Source organism: Coregonus clupeaformis, unplaced genomic scaffold (genome assembly GCF_020615455.1).
Source record: "Coregonus clupeaformis isolate EN_2021a unplaced genomic scaffold, ASM2061545v1 scaf0313, whole genome shotgun sequence".
NCBI classification, from domain to species: Eukaryota; Metazoa; Chordata; class Actinopteri; order Salmoniformes; family Salmonidae; genus Coregonus; species Coregonus clupeaformis.
The window spans coordinates 221,749-241,103 of record NW_025533768.1 but is presented as its reverse complement, the minus strand read 5'-3'; the positions used below and the strand labels follow the sequence as shown (position 1 = coordinate 241,103).

The 19,355-nt window shown below is 42.4% G+C and overlaps 1 protein-coding gene across 1 annotated transcript in view; it reads left to right on the top strand.

The window, feature by feature from the left end:
- LOC121551416 (TOM1-like protein 2) overlaps positions 1–19,355 on the top strand; it is a 59,428-nt gene that overhangs the window by 6,158 nt on the left and 33,915 nt on the right. Inside the window, 1 exon segment of the mRNA XM_041864057.2 lies at positions 15,218–15,302. Coding sequence (XP_041719991.2) covers positions 15,218–15,302 — 85 coding nt within the window.

The following is a 19,355-nucleotide window of genomic DNA, read 5'->3' as shown; positions in this document are numbered from 1 at the left end:
GCAAAGAGGGATCTGAAACAGAGATCTGTGGCATTGGCAGTGGATGGCACAGCCTGCCGCCTGTGTGGTCACGTGACTGGTTGTACTGGTTTCACTCCATGGCACTGGGGGTGGGGCCTTGGTTGAACTCGAACCCAATCAGTCTCTCTTCTATTTCGAAAAGCTCTGGTTGCAATGTCTATCCTGTTCCATGAATAGACCAGGGAGGCCTCAAAAAGGATGACTGTGTATAGGGCTGTTACGGTGACCATATTACCGCCACACCGGCGGTCACGAGTCATGAGGGCAGTCAAATTCCACGTGACCATTTTAGTCACGGTAATTAGCCTTCTCCAAGCTCTGATGCTGCTGATGGTCATTAGTAGCCTACCAAACTTGCTAACTGCCTGGGACTCAGCACTCTATTGTCCCTCTAATCACTCTGACATCAATGCAAATGTGATCAAAAATCTTATCAAACACTTAATGAGAGCCCATGTTGCACAACAGTTCTATAGGCTATGCAATTACGTGAGAAAACAGAGTTTTGATGGCCTCTATTAAAAAGAGTAGGGTCCCATCAGCTTTCTATAGGCTAGGCCTACTATATTTATTTATCAACTTTCCTAATATTAAGCACATTGATTCTCTTTACAACAGGAGCATAGGCTACCTGGCTGGCATGAAAATGAACCACGGGAAAAGCGTCCTACATTTGCTATTTAAGTGCATAGATGACATTAATTTTTTCCCGTGCCCTGTTTCGAGATAGGTGCATGATAATGGTCCATTCTAAATCAAAACAAATTTCACTCATATATTATTTAGTATATGTAAAGACAAGATTAAATCAAGAATAGTCTGATGGGTGACAATATTAGTCTATCACTTGTGAATTATATATTATCACTTCTCAAATCAAATCACATTTTATTGGTCACATACACATATTTATTTAGCAGATGTTATTGCGGGTGTAGTGAAATCACTTGTAAATTATACAAGAAACAGCGCATGCCTTTTTTTTGTGTGACTTTTTCAAATCATAGTCTCACACCTCATGTAGCCTAGCCCATAGGCATGAATGTTTTGATAAGGTTTGTATCACAACTAAAGTGGCCAAATAACTTCTTAAAATGAAGCACATTAATCCACTTTACAACGGGTGTAGAGCCTAATTGGCATACACACGCAGCACATGAGTTTCAAGTTTGAGGAAGATTATTTTCACCATAAAAATGCACCTTTATAATAAAAGCATTACATGCATAATCACATTGCGGTCACTTTTGAGAATGGTGTTTTATTGCATTTTGGAACATGCGCGCTTATAGCCAACTGCCGTGTGCGCATTGCTGCGCTTATAATGTGAAGAAATAAACTATTAGGCTATCAACATTTTAAGCTAAACGTTCTGATCTGTTCTGATCATCCTCATTGTTTAAAACAGTTTTTTTGATGCTAGTGGTTGTATTAATTTGGGATCTATCGCATCCCATAACTGTCCCATACTATGTTTGGAATATTTATTTCTCGCACAGAATAGAATAGGTCAACTTTTGTAATATAGGGGATAGACATAGGCTAGTGCTTTTGCTGTTCGTTAGGCCTACTCATCTTGTTGGCTGATGAAAAGTAAATGTGGACTGTCATGTGAATTTTTATCTCTAATTCAACCTAAGCTTGAATCATTACCAGAGGTTGTAAGGCTCTGGTTTTAATCATCAATGATTCAAGGTCCACAACTCACAAGTCTTATCTGTATTTTTATTCATGGCGAGAGCTCTGGGGCCAAAAACACAAACATACTGTTTTTATACCCCTTGACAAACAAAGGCACTATGCTCCTCCCACCTTTAGGTGGCTTTCTTAAACAGTTCCCGCCTTCCCCCTTGAATGGTTAGTAACGCCCCCTCTGTTAGTGGGTTGACACTACATGATAATTCTAACATTTATACTGTGTTTGGGGTGAAATTCTTTAGTCATTATTCTTAAAATCCAAATTAATCTAACAATCCACCCCTTTGACTAAATATTCCCACATTCAGGATACATGTATTTTACAAGCATGATTAATCTCAGAGATCACATCAGAACTAATAAACATTTCATCCAATTGCGGTCTTTCAGGGTCCAAATCCTCGTCATCCACCAAGCCTTGAGGATTGTTTTTCACATTCCCCTGGTCAGAGTCCGGAGTCAGTCCATCTCTCATTATGGTTTAGATACTGCATTTCACCAACGCCTGACTCACCAATCCTCGGACACAGGGAACAAGACAACAACCACATAATACAAGAATACCCATACAAACACTGATCGCTCCTAAGATGGTGGCTGCTAGGGTTTTCCATTTACCAAATATTTAATCAAACCATCCTATCCACAATGTACTAACTTCTGAGTTCAGTTCATCCTTCACTTAGTGCAGTTAATTCTGTAAGAGCTCTGGTGACTGTCCCATCCGGTGTGGTGTTGTTAGGGATAAATATGCAACAATGGCTTATCTTTCTATAGACACCGGCCCTTTCTGCCTGATCTAGAACCAACCTCTACTAAGTTATGAGCGGGATGGCGGATAATCACTCAGAGATCCCCTTACTGCATCTCTAGTCTTGTCAATAAATCGCTGTTGGTTGTAATATATATAATTTATCCAATCCATATTTTTGTTTGTCCCCCACCAGAAAAATGAAAAAAAATGGAACACCCCTGGGGATGCCTATACCATCTATCCAAATTGGGCTATTTCCTTCCTGACTTATTTATTTTTCTCCCAATTATTCTTCCTGTCACTGGTCTTTGATGACCAATTCTTACAGGTTGGACCAACAATACTGGTGCACAAGTACCCACCCATCCCTCTGGTAATGTCTGCCGAATGCTCCCTTTTGCTCCCTTTTTTAGTGCATGCCCACCACACATCAGTCAAAGGGATGGTTAGGTTCCTAATTTTTTTTCCCTTCCTTCCTTATCTAAATCAGTCACATTAATTATCTCCTTACAGCCATCAAAATCACCCAAGTTACGGGTGCCATTTCTATGTCTGTAACACTGGTATTCGCCAGGAGTTAAAGTGAATCTAGGTGGGCTGGCCGAGTATGTCAATTTTGCCAGCCCAATCCCTGTGCAATTTGGCTCTTTTTGATTGGACCCCAGGTCTAATACACAGGGAAACATTGCCTTTGGCATTGGGGCGGCCAACATTGTTGGTCGCCCAATGGAGCATGCATAACAATTGGTCTCCCCCAAGGCCCTAGTGGTGTATTTCATCCACTTTAACCAGAGATTCTCATCAGGGACCCCCTCCACTTCCCCATTGTTCCATTCCTGGAGGAGAAAATCTTTCATAGTGGACGGGTTAGTCAAATTGACTCCGTCATCCCTTGACTGATTTACTCGGTCTATTGTCATCAATGGATTAATGCCAGTACCTGCTCCCTCTATCTCTTTTGACTCCATTAAATATAATCTTAGACAAGTATCCCGTCCGTATACGTCCGCGCAAGCCCAGTAAGTTATTTTCATGTCCTCTTTAGTGACCTTTACTATTGTTACTACCATCTCCGTGGGGATGTCGTTATACCTTCTTATCCTCCATCTGGACGTCCAGCCCCCCCCCCCGTCTCATATCTCCTTCCCCCAGTATGTCTAAATACCTGAGCCCAGGAACAATCCGCTGAGGGGGTTGAACATAAATACAACGGGATCTTATAATCCCATGTTGCTTGCTTATCCGCTCTGATAAGATCCCTAATCATAATTTTGAATCTTACTCCCCACCCTTCTCTGACTCCTATTTTGTAGATCACTTGCCCTTGATGGTCAGTATGTCGGGTCGCTTTCCCTTTATTTCTTAATAATGGTAAGGCCATAGCGTAATTGGTGCGAGGTGGTGGTGGATTTTGACCTACCACGACTATTGCCGAGACTATGATGCAGCTCAGGGTCACCCATATTCCCCAAAAAAAACCAACCCTCTCCTGTCTTGAGTCCTTCTGCTCGGTACCACCCCATACTCACACCCTAGGAACACACTACAGTGATGATAGGTCTGGGTAGGAGATCTTCGTTGACAGAGGTGACCCCCGCACCCTGTGGCGCAGTTCCGCTTGTCAACTCTGCGTGTGCTAAGCGGTGCTTGTATGTGGTCTTACCTTCTTGCAGTGGGTAACATGGACCCAGGTTCCTCTCTCTGCTATTCTAATGGCCAAGGTGGTTACCAACATAACCTGATAGGGCCCTTCCCAACAGGACTGCTTCCAGTTTTCCTTACTGGATGCTCACCAGTCACCTGGTTAGATAGTGGGTCACCTTCTCCTTTAGTTCACCTGTGGGGCACAAAACCTCTGACATACGGGTGTGGTTAATAAACTATCTTCACACATGTTCAGATTAATGTAACAATTTCTGACTGCATTCTCCTTTTAGACTATCTAAAAAATGTTTTTTAAAAGTATTTTGTCCTCTCCTTCGTATATTATCTAATACAATTAGCCTCTTCCCCTCTCTTGACACATAGTTCTGCTTATGTGTCAATTTTTTCCACCTTCCTAAACATTCCCTTAGGTTATTTATCAACCAATTGCCATGCCTTTCATTTTTGAGATTCTTTTTTGCTTCTTTATTGCTCCTCCCACTTCCTTTGTCTTTATGGCGGCTAAATTCGACTTTCATTCAGTTCAGAATCAATTAGTAATCCAATCAAACAATCTCTTATCTTGTAAAAACACTTATGTTTAGTTCAACCTCTGTTCTACCCCGGCTCTCCCGGGCTTGACCTGAAGACTGATTGTTGGACATGACAAGTCCATTTTTAGGTCACTTAAGTATTCTGCCTGCAACTAGATAACCCAGTTATCTCTAATAGCCCACCAAAAAAACCATCATCTTTAAACCACGACCAATGTCATCCCTCTTTACTCTATACCATTTGGGTAACATCCCTGATATATTTATGAAAAGCTAAGACTGTTTTTGAAGAGAGCAACAACATAACCTGTTCTTCCTCCTCAGAGTTCCAAATGATTTTACCATGGGCTGCCATTGCCTTCCCATAGATAAGATCACTTGATTTACCCGTATGCAGTACATAATGACGATCTTAGCTTTACAGAAGTCTATCCTTACCAAAAAGCTCATCATTCTTCATCTAATTGTTTTCTTCTTTTCCTTATCTACCTGACCCTATTGCTAAATCAATGATCTAGGCAATAGTTGTCTCGCCTTAGATTGTACATTCTTCTGATTACTGCAGCTTATTCCATGAATTTAGTTTCAAATATCACCCAATAAACCGTTCCATCCCACAGCATAGTAAACACCACCTATGAACTGTTGAAAATTCCCTAAATTCAACATAACAACCCTTTATAAACATCATGCTGGGTGTGTTTTTATTTTATTTGAAAAACCCAATTGAAAAATAACAATCAAAGATAGTTAGGCTCAACTTAATTTGGTAGCTCCCTCTTATGACCTAAATACTGCCTAACTTCATAAAATCCCTCAAAATTCCTCGAGTATACAATGATTATTTAATTGATTACTCTAAATCTGCTACATGTGATCTCATTCAAATGATCCATTATCAATTATTTGATCCACCCCCTAGTAAAATCTCTCTCCTCTTCTATCCTGGAGTTCTACCGATCCCAGCTATTTCCCCTAGTGGCCATTAAATACTCTGCTCTCGTCTGTTCCTTTTCTTACTCTGTTAGTCTCTGCTTTTCAAGCTCCAGAAACTGTTATCTCTGTCTCTCCAGCCTGCTTGTTTTTTCAAACCTAAACAGTTTCCTTCTCTCTTTTTCTTTTATTCTCTCCCTCTCTAACTTTCTCTGTCTCTCTAAGTCTGTCTCTGCCTCTCCTTTTTCCCGCCAACCAGAGCCACAAATCATTCTCCTTGTCCTCAACTCTCAACCCTCTCAGCTCTATCGCTACTTCCCTCCTATCATTACTGAATCAATGATAATACATTTACATTCTAGTCACCCGGCAGACGCTCCTATCCAGAGCAACCTAGTGAATACATTTTTATTATTTTAATCTTTATTTTTTTTTACTGGCCTCCCCCCGTGGGAATCGAACCCATAACCCTGGCGTTGCAAACACCATGCTCTATCAACCGAGCTCCATCCCTGCCGGCCATTTTCCCCCCTACCCTGGACGACACTGGGCCAATTGTGCGCCGCCCATGAGTCTCCCGGTCGCTGTCGGCTGCGACAGAGCCTGGATCCGAACCAGGATCTCTAGTGGCACAGTTAGCCCTGCGATGCAGTGCCTTAGACCACTGCGCCACTCAGGATAATAATAATTGCAATAACTATCAATAATAATTATAATAACTATTACGGATTATATTGTCCTTTTTCTGATGTTCCAATTGTAGTCTATTCATTTTAGTTTAAAATATAAAGTTATTTATAACAAATCCAGAACCCACCACAGGCTGGCGCTATTTCCCCCAGCACAACAGCCAATGCCACTTGCTTCCTTGTAACGAAAATAAATTATCGTTTTAAAATTTTCCAATTATTTGTATTCCATGCCTTTCATTTTCAGTTCGCTATTCAATATATTTAACAGTTTTCTCTGATTCGGCCCCAATCAATAAAACAAATGCTTGATATTATTTATCAGCATACACTTAATGACATTCCTACCATTTGAACGATGTCCTGTCTCTCACTCCCCCCCTCTCCTGCTCCTTCCTACATTATGGGGGAGGCGCGGGAAACTTCCCTACAATTTTCCTTCTTAGGAAATAATGTCATTAGTACGTATAACATATTTTCATAGACATATCTAGAATATTACTAAAGCTATCTAATGCAACTTTTAATACACGTAAAAAAACTCTCTCTCCACCCATTCCTTTTTGAATAAGTGCGTCTTCCTAGTTACCCCATAACCACGCCTCAAATATTTTATTTAGCATTTAACCAACCAAATATTAAGTAGTATCCGGTTATCATTCATACCCGCCGTTGAATTTCCTCATACACACATATTTCATCTTCTGCCATTCAAATGCCCAACACGACAGAATAGTTCCATGCAAACCTCTATTGGCTCTTCAAGTCGCTCCGGATTAGAGCGTCTGCCAACTGACCAAAAACGCAAATATTCTCCACCTTCCAACCCATTACGTACGTCTACGTTTGAGTGCGAAAGTCCAGACACACGCATAATAATATGCCATCTAGCAGACGCTCCCATCCAAAGCGACCTACAGTCATGCGTGCATAATTTTTTTTATTATGGGTGGTCCCGGGGATCGAACCCACTACCTTGGCGTTACAAGCGCCGTGCTCTACCAACTGAGCTACAGAGGACCACATCGTTGGACTTTATAGGTACCTCTCAAATAATCGCTTTGTGGTGTTTTTAGCCAATTCTTAATTGACACGAATCATTTTGTCAAACATTTGTTCGATCCAAAAATATTGACTGTCATTCTCCTTTTTCCCCCCTGCAGTCACGATAGTTAAATATTCCTTTGTCCCCGTTAAAGCATTTTTCGCGCTTAAAAAAAACACACTCCCTGTCTTCAGCCCCTCCTTTCGCTTTTTTTCATCTAATTTTATATGCATCTGCCCACTAACTTTTTTACTTCGAGATGCCCAATAAATTCATACCTCTTCTCCCAAATGGACCCATAAAACATATTTCTCCGATCCCTCCCTAACATATATATTTCATCTCCCGTTAATTCTCGGACTTGTTTAGAAGATGTCTTTCCCATCGTGGAACAATAAGAAATCCCTCCCCCCCTTTTTGTTTTTTAAATAATTCACTCCCGAATTATTTCCGTAGGAGCCAATCTCTTAGTGCGCCTCTTGCTTTTGTAGTTAACCCTTTAAAATTATTTAACCCCTAACCCAGAGTTTCTATTTAACTCCGGTTTCATGAAACGAGTAAGTTACCCAATTTCTCACGCGACTTATTTTTTCCCCCACCCCTGAAATAATAATCACGTCTCCCGAGGGATTCAGTCTCACACACATATGACCTTATCATCTGTTAAACTTGTTTGCACAGTTCTAGCAAATGCCCAGTCGCATATATGAACTCCCGACATATCCCTCTCATATGATGATAATTATTTCCCTGTTTATACTGAACATTGCAATTCGTACAATGACAATATTAACTTAGTTTACATTTGTGATTGCAATTCACTACCATGTCATTTCGGACTAGTTTTTTTTTTTGTAATAGCTATTTACCTCTAGGATCAATTGCGGACCCTCCCTGTCGTAATAATTATTACCTTCTTTGACTTTGGTAACTAAGTTCAACACATTTTACCAAAATCCATGAATAAAAATTACTGACCTTTTCCTTGCAGTCTGGATTAAAATGCTTTTTCAAACTTGTTAACGTCTTTATCGTTCATAAAGAGTAATCACCGGCCTGTTTATTAACCTTAACGTGGAAGGCCAGGACTCTCTAACGGATGCTATCACCCGCCCGTGCACGGATTTCGGTGTCTCTAGAACGATAAAGATGTATTAAGATCCGGCTCAGAAGGACCAATCTGTCATGTGAATTTTTATCTCTAATTCAACCTAAGCTTGAATCATTACCAGAGGTTGTAAGGCTCTGGTTTTAATCATCAATGATTCAAGGTCCACAACTCACAAGTCTTATCTGTATTTTTATTCATGGCGAGAGCTCTGGGGCCAAAAACACAAACATACTGTTTTTATACCCCTTGACAAACAAAGGCACTATGCTCCTCCCACCTTTAGGTGGCTTTCTTAAACAGTTCCCGCCTTCCCCCTTGAATGGTTAGTAACGCCCCCTCTGTTAGTGGGTTGACACTACATGATAATTCTAACATTTATACTGTGTTTGGGGTGAAATTCTTTAGTCATTATTCTTAAAATCCAAATTAATCTAACAGGACAGTTCTTCCAACATCTTTAATATGCGCCACGGAATTGGATAAGGACGCGCGCAGTTGCATCCCCGATGTCTGTCTTCACTTGTAGCCTGTGAGAAGGACCTGATCACGTGACGGGCATTGGCTAATAAGAATTGAGCTATCTGAGAGAGCCATGTGAGTGAGAGGTGCTTCGGAACACGCAGCCGGGAGAAGGGAATTATAATTATTATATTCAGCCCAAGGGCACAACTGCCACTGGCCACAAAAGGCATGGATTATTTTAGGGGGCAATACGGCCACACAAAGGGGATGCCGTTGGGAAGTTTGAGGCATTATGGGCTCCCGAGTGGCGCAGTGGTCTAAGACACTGCATCTCAGTGCTTGAGGCATCACTACAGACCCCCTGGTTCGATTCCAGGCTGTATCACAACCGGCCGTTATTGGGAGTCCCATAGGGCAGCGCACAATTGGCCCAGCGTCGTCCGGGTTTGGCCGGTGTAGGCCGTCATTGTAAATAAGAATTTGTTCTTAACTGACTTGCCTAGTTAAATAAAGGTAAAATAAAATAAAATAAAAAAATTATCAAGTTTTTGTCAAATTGTGAATGAGAGACTGATGAAGTGTGTACAGCCTGAGCAAAAAACTAAGCAGAGCTCATGCCTTTCATGTGACTTTTTTCAAATCATCATTAGAGTCGTGCAGCCTTAGAATGTATTAAAAATCTAAACATACTGTATACAGTGAGGGAAAAAAGTATTTGATCCCCTGCTGATTTTGTACGTTTGCCCACTGACAAAGACATGATCAGTCTATAATTCTAATGGTAGGTTTATTTGAACAGTGAGAGACAGAATAACAACCAAAAAATCAAAATCAAAAATTTTATAAATTGATTTGCATTTTAATGAGGGAAATAAGTATTTGACCCCTCTGCAAAACATGACTTAGTACTTGGTGGCAAAACCCTTGTTGGCAATCACAGAGGTCAGTCGTTTCTTGTAGTTGGCCACCAGGTTTGCACACATCTCAGGAGGGATTTTGTTCCACTCCTCTTTGCAGATCTTCTCCAAGTCAGTAAGGTTTCGAGGCTGACGTTTGGCAACTCGAACCTTCAGCTCCCTCCACAGATTTTCTACGGGATTGAGGTCTGGAGACTGGCTAGGCCACTCCAGGACCTTAATGTGCTTCTTCATGAGCTACTCCTTTGTTGCCTTGGCCGTGTGTTTTGGGTCATTGTCATGCTGGAATACCCATCCACGACCCATTTTGAATGCCCTGGCTGAGGGAAGGAGGTTCTCACCCAAGATTTGACAGTACATGGCCCCGTCCATCGTCCCTTTGAAGTTTTCCTGTCCCCTTAGCAGAAAAACACCCCCAAAGCATAATGTTTCCACCTCCATGTTTGACGGTGGGGATGGTGTTCTTGGGGTCATAGGCAGCATTCCTCCTCCTCCAAACATGGCGAGTTGAGTTGATGCCAAAGAGCTCGATTTGGTCTCATCTGACTACAACACTTTCACCCAGTTCTCCTCTGAATCATTCAGATGTTCATTGGCAAACTTCAGACGGCCCTGTATATGTGTTTTCTTGAGCAGGGGAACCTTGCGGGCGCTGCAGGATTTCAGTCCTTCACGTCGTAGTGTGTTACCAATTGTTTTCTTGGTGACTATGGTCCCTGCTGCCTTGAGATCATTGACAAGATCCTCCCGTGTAGTTCTGGGCTGATTCCTCATGATCATTGCAACTCCACGAGGTGAGAGCTTGCATGGAGCCCCAGGCCGAGGGAGATTGACAGTTCTTTTGTGTTTCTTCCATTTGTGAATAATCGCACCAACTGTTGTCACCTTCTCACCAAGCTGCTTGGCGATGGTCTTGTAGCCCATTCCAGCCTTGTGTAGGTCTACAATCTTGTCCCTGACATCCTTGGAGAGCTCTTTGGTCTTGGCCATGGTGGAGAGTTAGGAATCTGATTGATTGATTGCTTCTGTGGACAGGTGTCTTTTATACAGGTAACAAGCTGAGATTAGGAGCACTCCCTTTAAGAGTGTGCTCCTAATCTCAGCTCGTTGCCTGTATAAAAGACACCTGGGAGCCAGAAATCTTTCTGATTGAGAGGGGGTCAAATACTTATTTCCCTCATTAAAATGCAAATCAATTTATAACATTTTTGACATGCGTTTTTCTGGATTTTTTTGTTGTTATTCTGTCTCTCACTGTTCAAATAAACCTACCATTAAAATGATAGACTGATAATTTCTTTGTCAGTGGGCAAACATACAAAATCAGCAGGGGATCAAATACTTTTTTCCCTCACTGTAGCCCAACGTTTGTATCACAACTAAAGTTGCATAAATAACTCTAAATTAAGCATATAGGAGTACCTATTTCATTGTTAACCGCTCAACACAGAATAGCCGCATGTGCGTCTCCCTCAAGTCATTTGGAGAAAATATCCTTTCTGTTTTATTCAGTGATGTTCAGTTGTGTTCTTCATACTATAAAATAATATAAAATAATGCCACGGAATTCGAAGCAAATGTTGTCTGCTAAATGAACTAGTGTAGCCCACAGCCATATGGCATTGCCAGATCAGGACCTAACATAAGGACAACTCAGTATGGTATTATGTTCTTCAGAAATAGATTACATTTTCTTCATATCATGTTTCTTTAGACCTGTCTGAAATAAATAATGGATTTATTGTGAAGGTGTAGGCTATATTACACAGATTTATTGGACTGAAATGTAGACGTTCCAATGGTCGGCATCAGTGGCTTGTAGGCTATGCGTGGAAGCCAGGAGATGCTAAATGTGTTTATGTTAATTAACGGTCAATTACCGTGAGACCTGCAGTTATTTGCTTGCCAATCAACTGAGACCTGCAGTTATTTGCTTGCCAATCAACTGAGACCTGCAGTTCTTTGCTTGCCAATCAACTGAGACCTGCAGTTATTTGCTTGCCAATCAACTGAGACCTGCAGTTATTTGCTTGCCAATCAACTGAGACCTGCAGTTATTTGCTTGCCAATCAACTGAGACCTGCAGTTATTTGCTTGCCAATCAACTGAGACCTGCAGTTATTTGCTTGCCAATCACCTGAGACCTGCAGTTATTTGCTTGCCAATCAACTGAGACCTGCAGTTATTTGCTTGCCAATCAACTGAGACCTGCAGTTATTTGCTTGCCAATCACCTGAGACCTGCAGTTATTTGCTTGCCAATCAACTGAGACCTGCAGTTATTTGCTTGCCAATCAACTGAGACCTGCAGTTATTTGCTTGCCAATCAACTGAGACCTGCAGTTATTTGCTTGCCAATCAACTGAGACCTGCAGTTATTTGCTTGCCAATCAACTGAGACCTGCAGTTATTTGCTTGCCAATCACCTGAGACCTGCAGTTATTTGCTTGCCAATCAACTGAGACCTGCAGTTATTTGCTTGCCAATCAACTGAGACCTGCAGTTATTTGCTTGCCAATCAACTGAGACCTGCAGTTATTTGCTTGCCAATCACCTGAGACCTGCAGTTATTTGCTTGCCAATCAACTGAGACCTGCAGTTATTTGCTTGCCAATCAACTGAGACCTGCAGTTATTTGCTTGCCAATCACCTGAGACCTGCAGTTATTTGCTTGCCAATCAACTGAGACCTGCAGTTATTTGCTTGCCAATCAACTGAGACCTGCAGTTATTTGCTTGCCAATCAACTGAGACCTGCAGTTATTTGCTTGCCAATCAACTGAGACCTGCAGTTATTTGCTTGCCAATCAACTGAGACCTGCAGTTATTTGCTTGCCAATCAACTGAGACCTGCAGTTATTTGCTTGCCAATCAACTGAGACCTGCAGTTATTTGCTTGCCAATCACCGGCTGACCGCAACAGCCCAAACTCTGTGTTACTTTTTGTCAAGAAAAATAAGGGATGAATAAGTCTGGTCCTTTCCTTCTCCCTTCCATATAGGTCTGGTCCTTTCCTTCTCCCTTCCATATAAGTCTGGTCCTTTCCTTCTCCCTTCCATATAGGTCTGGTCCTTTCCTTCTCCCTTCCATATAGGTCTGGTCCTTTCCTTCTCCCTTCCATATAGGTCTGGTCCTTTCCTTCTCCCTTCCATATAGGTCTGGTCCTTTCCTTCTCCCTTCCATATAGGTCTGGTCCTTTCCTTCTCCCTTCCATATAGGTCTGGTCCTTTCCTTCTCCCTTCCATATGGGTCTGGTCCTTTCCTTCTCCCTTCCATATAGGTCTGGTCCTTTCCTTCTCCCTTCCATATAGGTCTGGTCCTTTCCTTCTCCCTTCCATATAGGTCTGGTCCTTTCCTTCTCCCTTCCATATAGGTCTGGTCCTTTCCTTCTCCCTTCCATATAGGTCTGGTCCTTTCCTTCTCCCTTCCATATAGGTCTGGTCCTTTCCTTCTCCCTTCCATATAGGTCTGGTCCTTTCCTTCTCCCTTCCATATAGGTCTGGTCCTTTCCTTCTCCCTTCCATATAGGTCTGGTCCTTTCCTTCTCCCTTCCATTTTCCTCCTCTTTCTCACTCTCCGTCTTTTCCTCTCTCTCCCTGTCTGTCCGCTTTCCAATCCACTTGAGGAGATTACGTGGGGCGTCCCAGTGGAGATAGCAGTGGTTAAGACTTAACAACACTTAATGCTCTGCTGTTCACACACTGGGCCCGAGCAGCTAAACACAGTGTCCCTTGGCTTCTCATGTTCTGACATGTTGTCAACAGGTTAGCAGAATACTGTCTTTGTGTGCACAGGAAATACTTTATTTGAGTAATATTTAGATTAGAGGCGGTGTGTGTGTGTTCGCATACTGTGTGTGGGTGTGATTGAAATGAGAGAAACAGACACCAAAAGCATCAAAGTCCTTCACATACAGTGGCCTCTCAGTGGTAGACCGTGTGATCTGACGGGTTGGAAAGAGAGGGACGGTAGAGATCATGAACCACTAGTGCTCCACCAGGCCAGAACAGGACACAGCCCCAGAGAGAGGCCCCTGGCCTGGGCATGCCACTCTGCTCTGCGCCCCTGGGCTGGAGGTAGAAAAGCTCTGACTGACTGAGCCATGAGCTAACCTAGAGCTAGCCTAGTCATCATGACTAACTTTTAAACATTTTAACTCTTAGCTTTGTGTTTTGACTCTAAAAACCTCTAGCTGGCTCAGTTTCCTTGTTTTCTGCCAGCCAATACCAGGAGGGAGACTAGGCCTGCATCCCAAATTTCACCCCATTCTATATGTAGTGCACTACTTTTGACCAGGGCTCATAGGGCTCTGATCAAAAGTAGTGGACTATATAGGGAATAGGGTTCCATGTGGGACACACACAGTTATTTAATCCTGTTTCATAGAGGGATGAATTCAGCACGGTAATTGGTCGACACCAGTGGTAGTAGACTTCTAGACGTCAGCTCAATTATGTCATTATAAAACTTCACTGTTATTGACTGTGTTGAAAAGCCAATAGCGCAAATCCTGTCTGTCACGTTTCCCTTTATTACATTTCCTCTCTCTAAGACAATGCAGAGAACACCCATGGTCCTGTTTGAATAGGCTTAAAATGCATCCTTCCATGACATTAAAATGCATCACACATGACGTGATTGGTGAAATCAACACCAGTAGAAGCCTTGCTCACACCCATCTAAGCAGGTTAGATCATCAGACTACTTCTAGGAAGGAAGGAGGAATGCGTTTTTAACATCCGAAAAGGCCTAGGCCTATGCTACAGTTATCAAACGAGACACATCAATAGCGAGAGATTGGCATGCTACAGGAAACGTGTTACTGTTATCACATGTTTACGTGCTTGGCTACACAACTTTTCTCATGCCCACAGTAATGTTACATAAGCCATGGAGTTTAGGCTAATTAGTGCGGCTTGTTGAGGTAAGGGGACAGGTCACAGCGCAGTCGGACTGAAATATAACCCAAGGCTTAGTGGACAGTGGGTTGGCAGAGTACTGACTCTAGGTCAGTTATAAAACCTGTTTTACATCTCCCATCTAGTTAATCAATCAATTAGGCCTAATTTATTTTATTAAGCTATTTTTATATCAGCAATTGTCACAAGGTGCCCAGCCTAGACCCAAAAGAGCAAGAAAAGCAGAAGTGAAAGCACCAGGAAAGACTCCCTAGAAGGAATAAACCTAGGAAGAAACCTAGATAGGAACCAGGCCCAAAGGGGTGGTTCATCCTTTTCGGGCTGTACTGGTTATTCCCATGGGGTTAGGTGTTGCTCACTGCTCTAGGGGCAACTTCCTACTACTTAGGGTCTTCCTTGGTCCAATGAGCAGGCTTGTTTACTTCCTGTTGTTGTTGACTTCCTATTGTTGACTTCCTGTTGTCTTTTCCAGAGAAGGCCACGGATGGCGGCCTGCAGGCTGAGGACTGGACCCTCAACATGGAGATCTGTGACATCATCAACGAGACGGAGGAAGGGTGAGCTACTGACTACATCACATACACCAACACTTTCCCCTGACTGATTGACTAACTGGCTGAAAGACGGACTAACTGATTGACTAACTGGCTGAACGACGGACTAACTGACTGAAAGACGGACTACTGACTGAAAGACGGACTACTGACTGAAAGACGGACTAACTGAATGAAAGACGGACTAACTGACTGAAAGATGGACTAACTGGCTGAAAAACTGACTTACTGGCTGAAAGACGGACTTACTGGCTGAAAGACGGACTTACTGGCTGAAAGACGGACTTACTGGCTGAAAGACGGACTTACTGACTGAAAGACGGACTTACTGGCTGAAAGACGGACTGACTCACTGCTTGCCTTACTGACTGACTGAACAAGTCACTTGCACAAACACAAACCACTTATTACACTCAAAAATAACAAATAGTGTGCACAAATACAATACAACTTTATTGTCCATTAGTTACAGCGAACAACAGACAGTCTTCTGCTCTGCTCTCAAACTCCCTACACGGCACACATCACACATACAGTCGAGACAAGCACAGGGTCAAGCTGCAGTGCAGACAGAAGGGAACGAGAAAATGTCATTTTTTACTAATTAGCGTTAACTTCTCTTTTAGCTTAATGAGATGAAAGTTGTTGTTGACTCTCCTGAAATCGGTTGAGTCTGTTGCTGTGGCCTTTAGGAACAACTGGAGGGATTCAAACCCTCTACAATTCTTTCCTCTTCCCCGAATCATTCTTCTGCTTCCCCTTTCTCTCTTTTTTCTCTCCCTTTCTGTCTCTCACATTCCTCATGCCCACATGCACTCAAGCTTTGGCACACACACACACACACACACACTCACTCGCAGCCCCAGTCAGTCTATTCTGCTTGACTGAACACTGGACTGTCTTGTGTTCCAGTCACAGTGGTTAACAGGTCAGGTCTGACTGTCTGCTGGCTAGCTGTCTGACGTCCTGGAAGAACACAAGACTTCAGTACAATTCAGGGGAAAAAATGACCCATGTCTTAATATATATATAAATCAGGTTGAGAGAATGCCAAGAGTGTGCAAAGCTGTCATCAAGGTAAAGGGTGGCTATTTGAAGAATCTCAAATATAAAATATATTTTGATTTGTTTAACACTTTGTGGTTACTAAATGAGTCAACGTGTGTTATTTCATAGTTTTGATGTCTTCACTATTATTCTACAATGTAAAATGTTTTACAAATAAAGAAAAGCTCTTGAATGAGTAGGTGTGTCCAAACGTTTGACTGGTAGTGTACATTTGGAAGGAATGCCAGCTAGCAGCAAGACTAACTTTTGAGGTCAATTATTATATAGTCCCCCCGCTCACTCTCTTTCCACTAATGCCGCTTATCAGACAGATAAACAGACTGCCTACCTGAAACTTCTGGAAGTGGAACTTTTGACATGAGGTAGCACACACCAGTATTCCCTAAGTTCCTCTCTTTCTATAGTCTGTTCGTGTCTGAAGTCTGAAGGCCTCAACTCCCTCCCATAGGAGCCACTAGTGTCAGTGAGAGAGCATATCAGTGAGAGCCTGACTGTCAGTGAGACTACTGCCTGAGCACCACTCCGTTAATGTTTTATGTACTGCATACACTCAGCCGTGGCTGTCACAGACAGTGATATACACACTCTCATCTCTCCTCTGAAACATCACAGAGCTCCAGAGTTCATTAAGAGGTTCATGGAAGCTCATTACCTCAACTGTAGCACAGAGAGAAAGAGGGAGAGCTTTCTCTATTAAGATTAGCTTTGATATTTCTATAAGGCAGGCAGGAAGACCGATATACAGGCTCAGATAATAATAATAATAATAATAATAATATGCTATTTAGCAGACGCTTTTATCCAAAGCGACTTACAGTCATGCGTGCATACATTTTTGTGTATGTGTGGTCCCGGGGATCGAACCCACTACCTTGGCGTTACAAGCGCCGTGCACTACCAGCTGAGCAACAGATGACATATTCAAAATGCCATGTAAATCATGATGTGACACTGACAGATTAATGTTGACTAGCTATCCTAATTGCAGATCTCTTTTATAGCGTTCCCTTTATAGCTAATTTCACTTAGACAGGCTACCGGTGTAGAACTTTGTGAGATGTTATCCGACTGACTGTATTCTATCGGTCCCCAATAAAGTCAAGAAAGGCCTAAATCATAGTTTGAACTGTGGCCACAGCATACATACAGTCATGATGAGGATGCAGATGCAAACACTCACAGAGAGCAAACCATTTTTTTTGCCATGATTCATAATAGCTAACACTCTAAGGAACTGCATATACAGTCTTACACAACCACTAGTCACAGGCCTATTAATTACCCTACACTAACCAATCAATTCAATCCAGACCAGTATCTTTGATGTACTTTACATTTACATTTTACATTTTAGTCATTTAGCAGACGCTCTTATCCAGAGCGACTTACAGTTAGTGTATACATTTTTTTTTTTTTTTTATATATATATTTTTTTTTATACTGGCCCCCCGTGGGAATCGAACCCACAACCCTGGCGTTGCAAACGCCATGCTCTATCAACTGAGCTACATCCCTGCCGGCCATTCCCTCCCCTACCCTGGACGACGCTGGGCCAATTGTGCGCCGCCCATGAGTCTCCCGGTCGCGGCCGGCTGCGACAGAGCCTGGATTCGAACCAGGCTCTAGTGGCACAGTTAGCACTGCGATGCAGTGCCTTAGACCACTGCGCCACTCAGGATGGTTTTGATCATCAAAACCACCACGTTTACAGAATATGTAAAAAGCACTAAGTAACAAGTAGTTGATCATGTTTGTTTTGTTTCCCTGTTCACTCTGGTTACGCTGTTGGATACATGAAGCCAACATCAACCTGGAAACCCAGTTTGAATAGCATGGGCACTTCCTTTGTTTTCCACTTTAACAGCAGTATGACCAAATGTTGTTAAGCCTCTGGAAAGGTATTAGTTAAAAGCATTTAAACATAACAAGCAAATATATCACTACGGTGCAATGGAAACAATGCAAGAGTAGTTAGCTAGCTACTAAGTTACTTCAAAGTAGGCTAGTTAACGTTAACTAGCTAGCTAAACGGTACCCACCGCAACATTTGGCAAAATCCCTGATATAACCTAGCTAGTTGACTAGTTATAACGGCGTGTCTAGCTAGCTACTGGTGATTTAGTTAGCTTTAGCAGAAATATTAGCTACAGAGATAGCTTGCTAAGGGTAGAAAGATGGCTTGTTACGGGTAGGTAGTAATGCAAATTAAGTGGACACATGTAAACTGTTAACATATAGACTAATATGTTATAAATTGTGTTCTTACACTGGTACAGTTATGCCCTATGAGAAATGTACAACTGCGCATGTGCGAAAATAAAGAAAGGGCATTTTCCCGCGTTCTGGTTGAAACACCAACGATGAACATGTGTGTTTATTCCTCCGTTAAGTAAGCCGGTATTCCTGTCCTGAAGATGACAGCACCAACAGGTTATGGGCCCAGGAGGGAATATGGAAGCCGATGGAATAGATTATGTTTCGACGGAGATGAAAAAACTACGAGTTATGGGAGACTACGTTTTTGGGACACTTGCGTTGCTAGGGCTAAAGGCCACCATATTGAGCGTGGATGAAGATGAAGAAGACGGAGAGAAAAATGAAGAAGCCTACGCCGAATTGATACAGGTTTTGGATGATAAAAGTCTTTCCCTGATAATGAGAGAAGCAGCAGATGATGGGAGAAAAGCGTTGAAGATATTGAGGGAACATTATGCAGGTAAAGGGAAGCCACGTGTGATTAGCCTCTACACTGAGCTAACTTCTCTTCAGAAAGCCAGTGACGAAAGTGTTACGGATTATATCATTCGTGCTGAGACGGCTATTACAGCACTGAGGAATGCTGAAGAGACTTTAAGTGACGGGCTGTTGATTGCAATGATTCTGAAAGGTTTGCCCGAATCATTTAAGCCGTTTGCCATCCACATAACGCAGAGTGACGAGCCGACAACTTATGGCAAGTTCAAAACCAAGTTGAGGAGCTACGAAAGC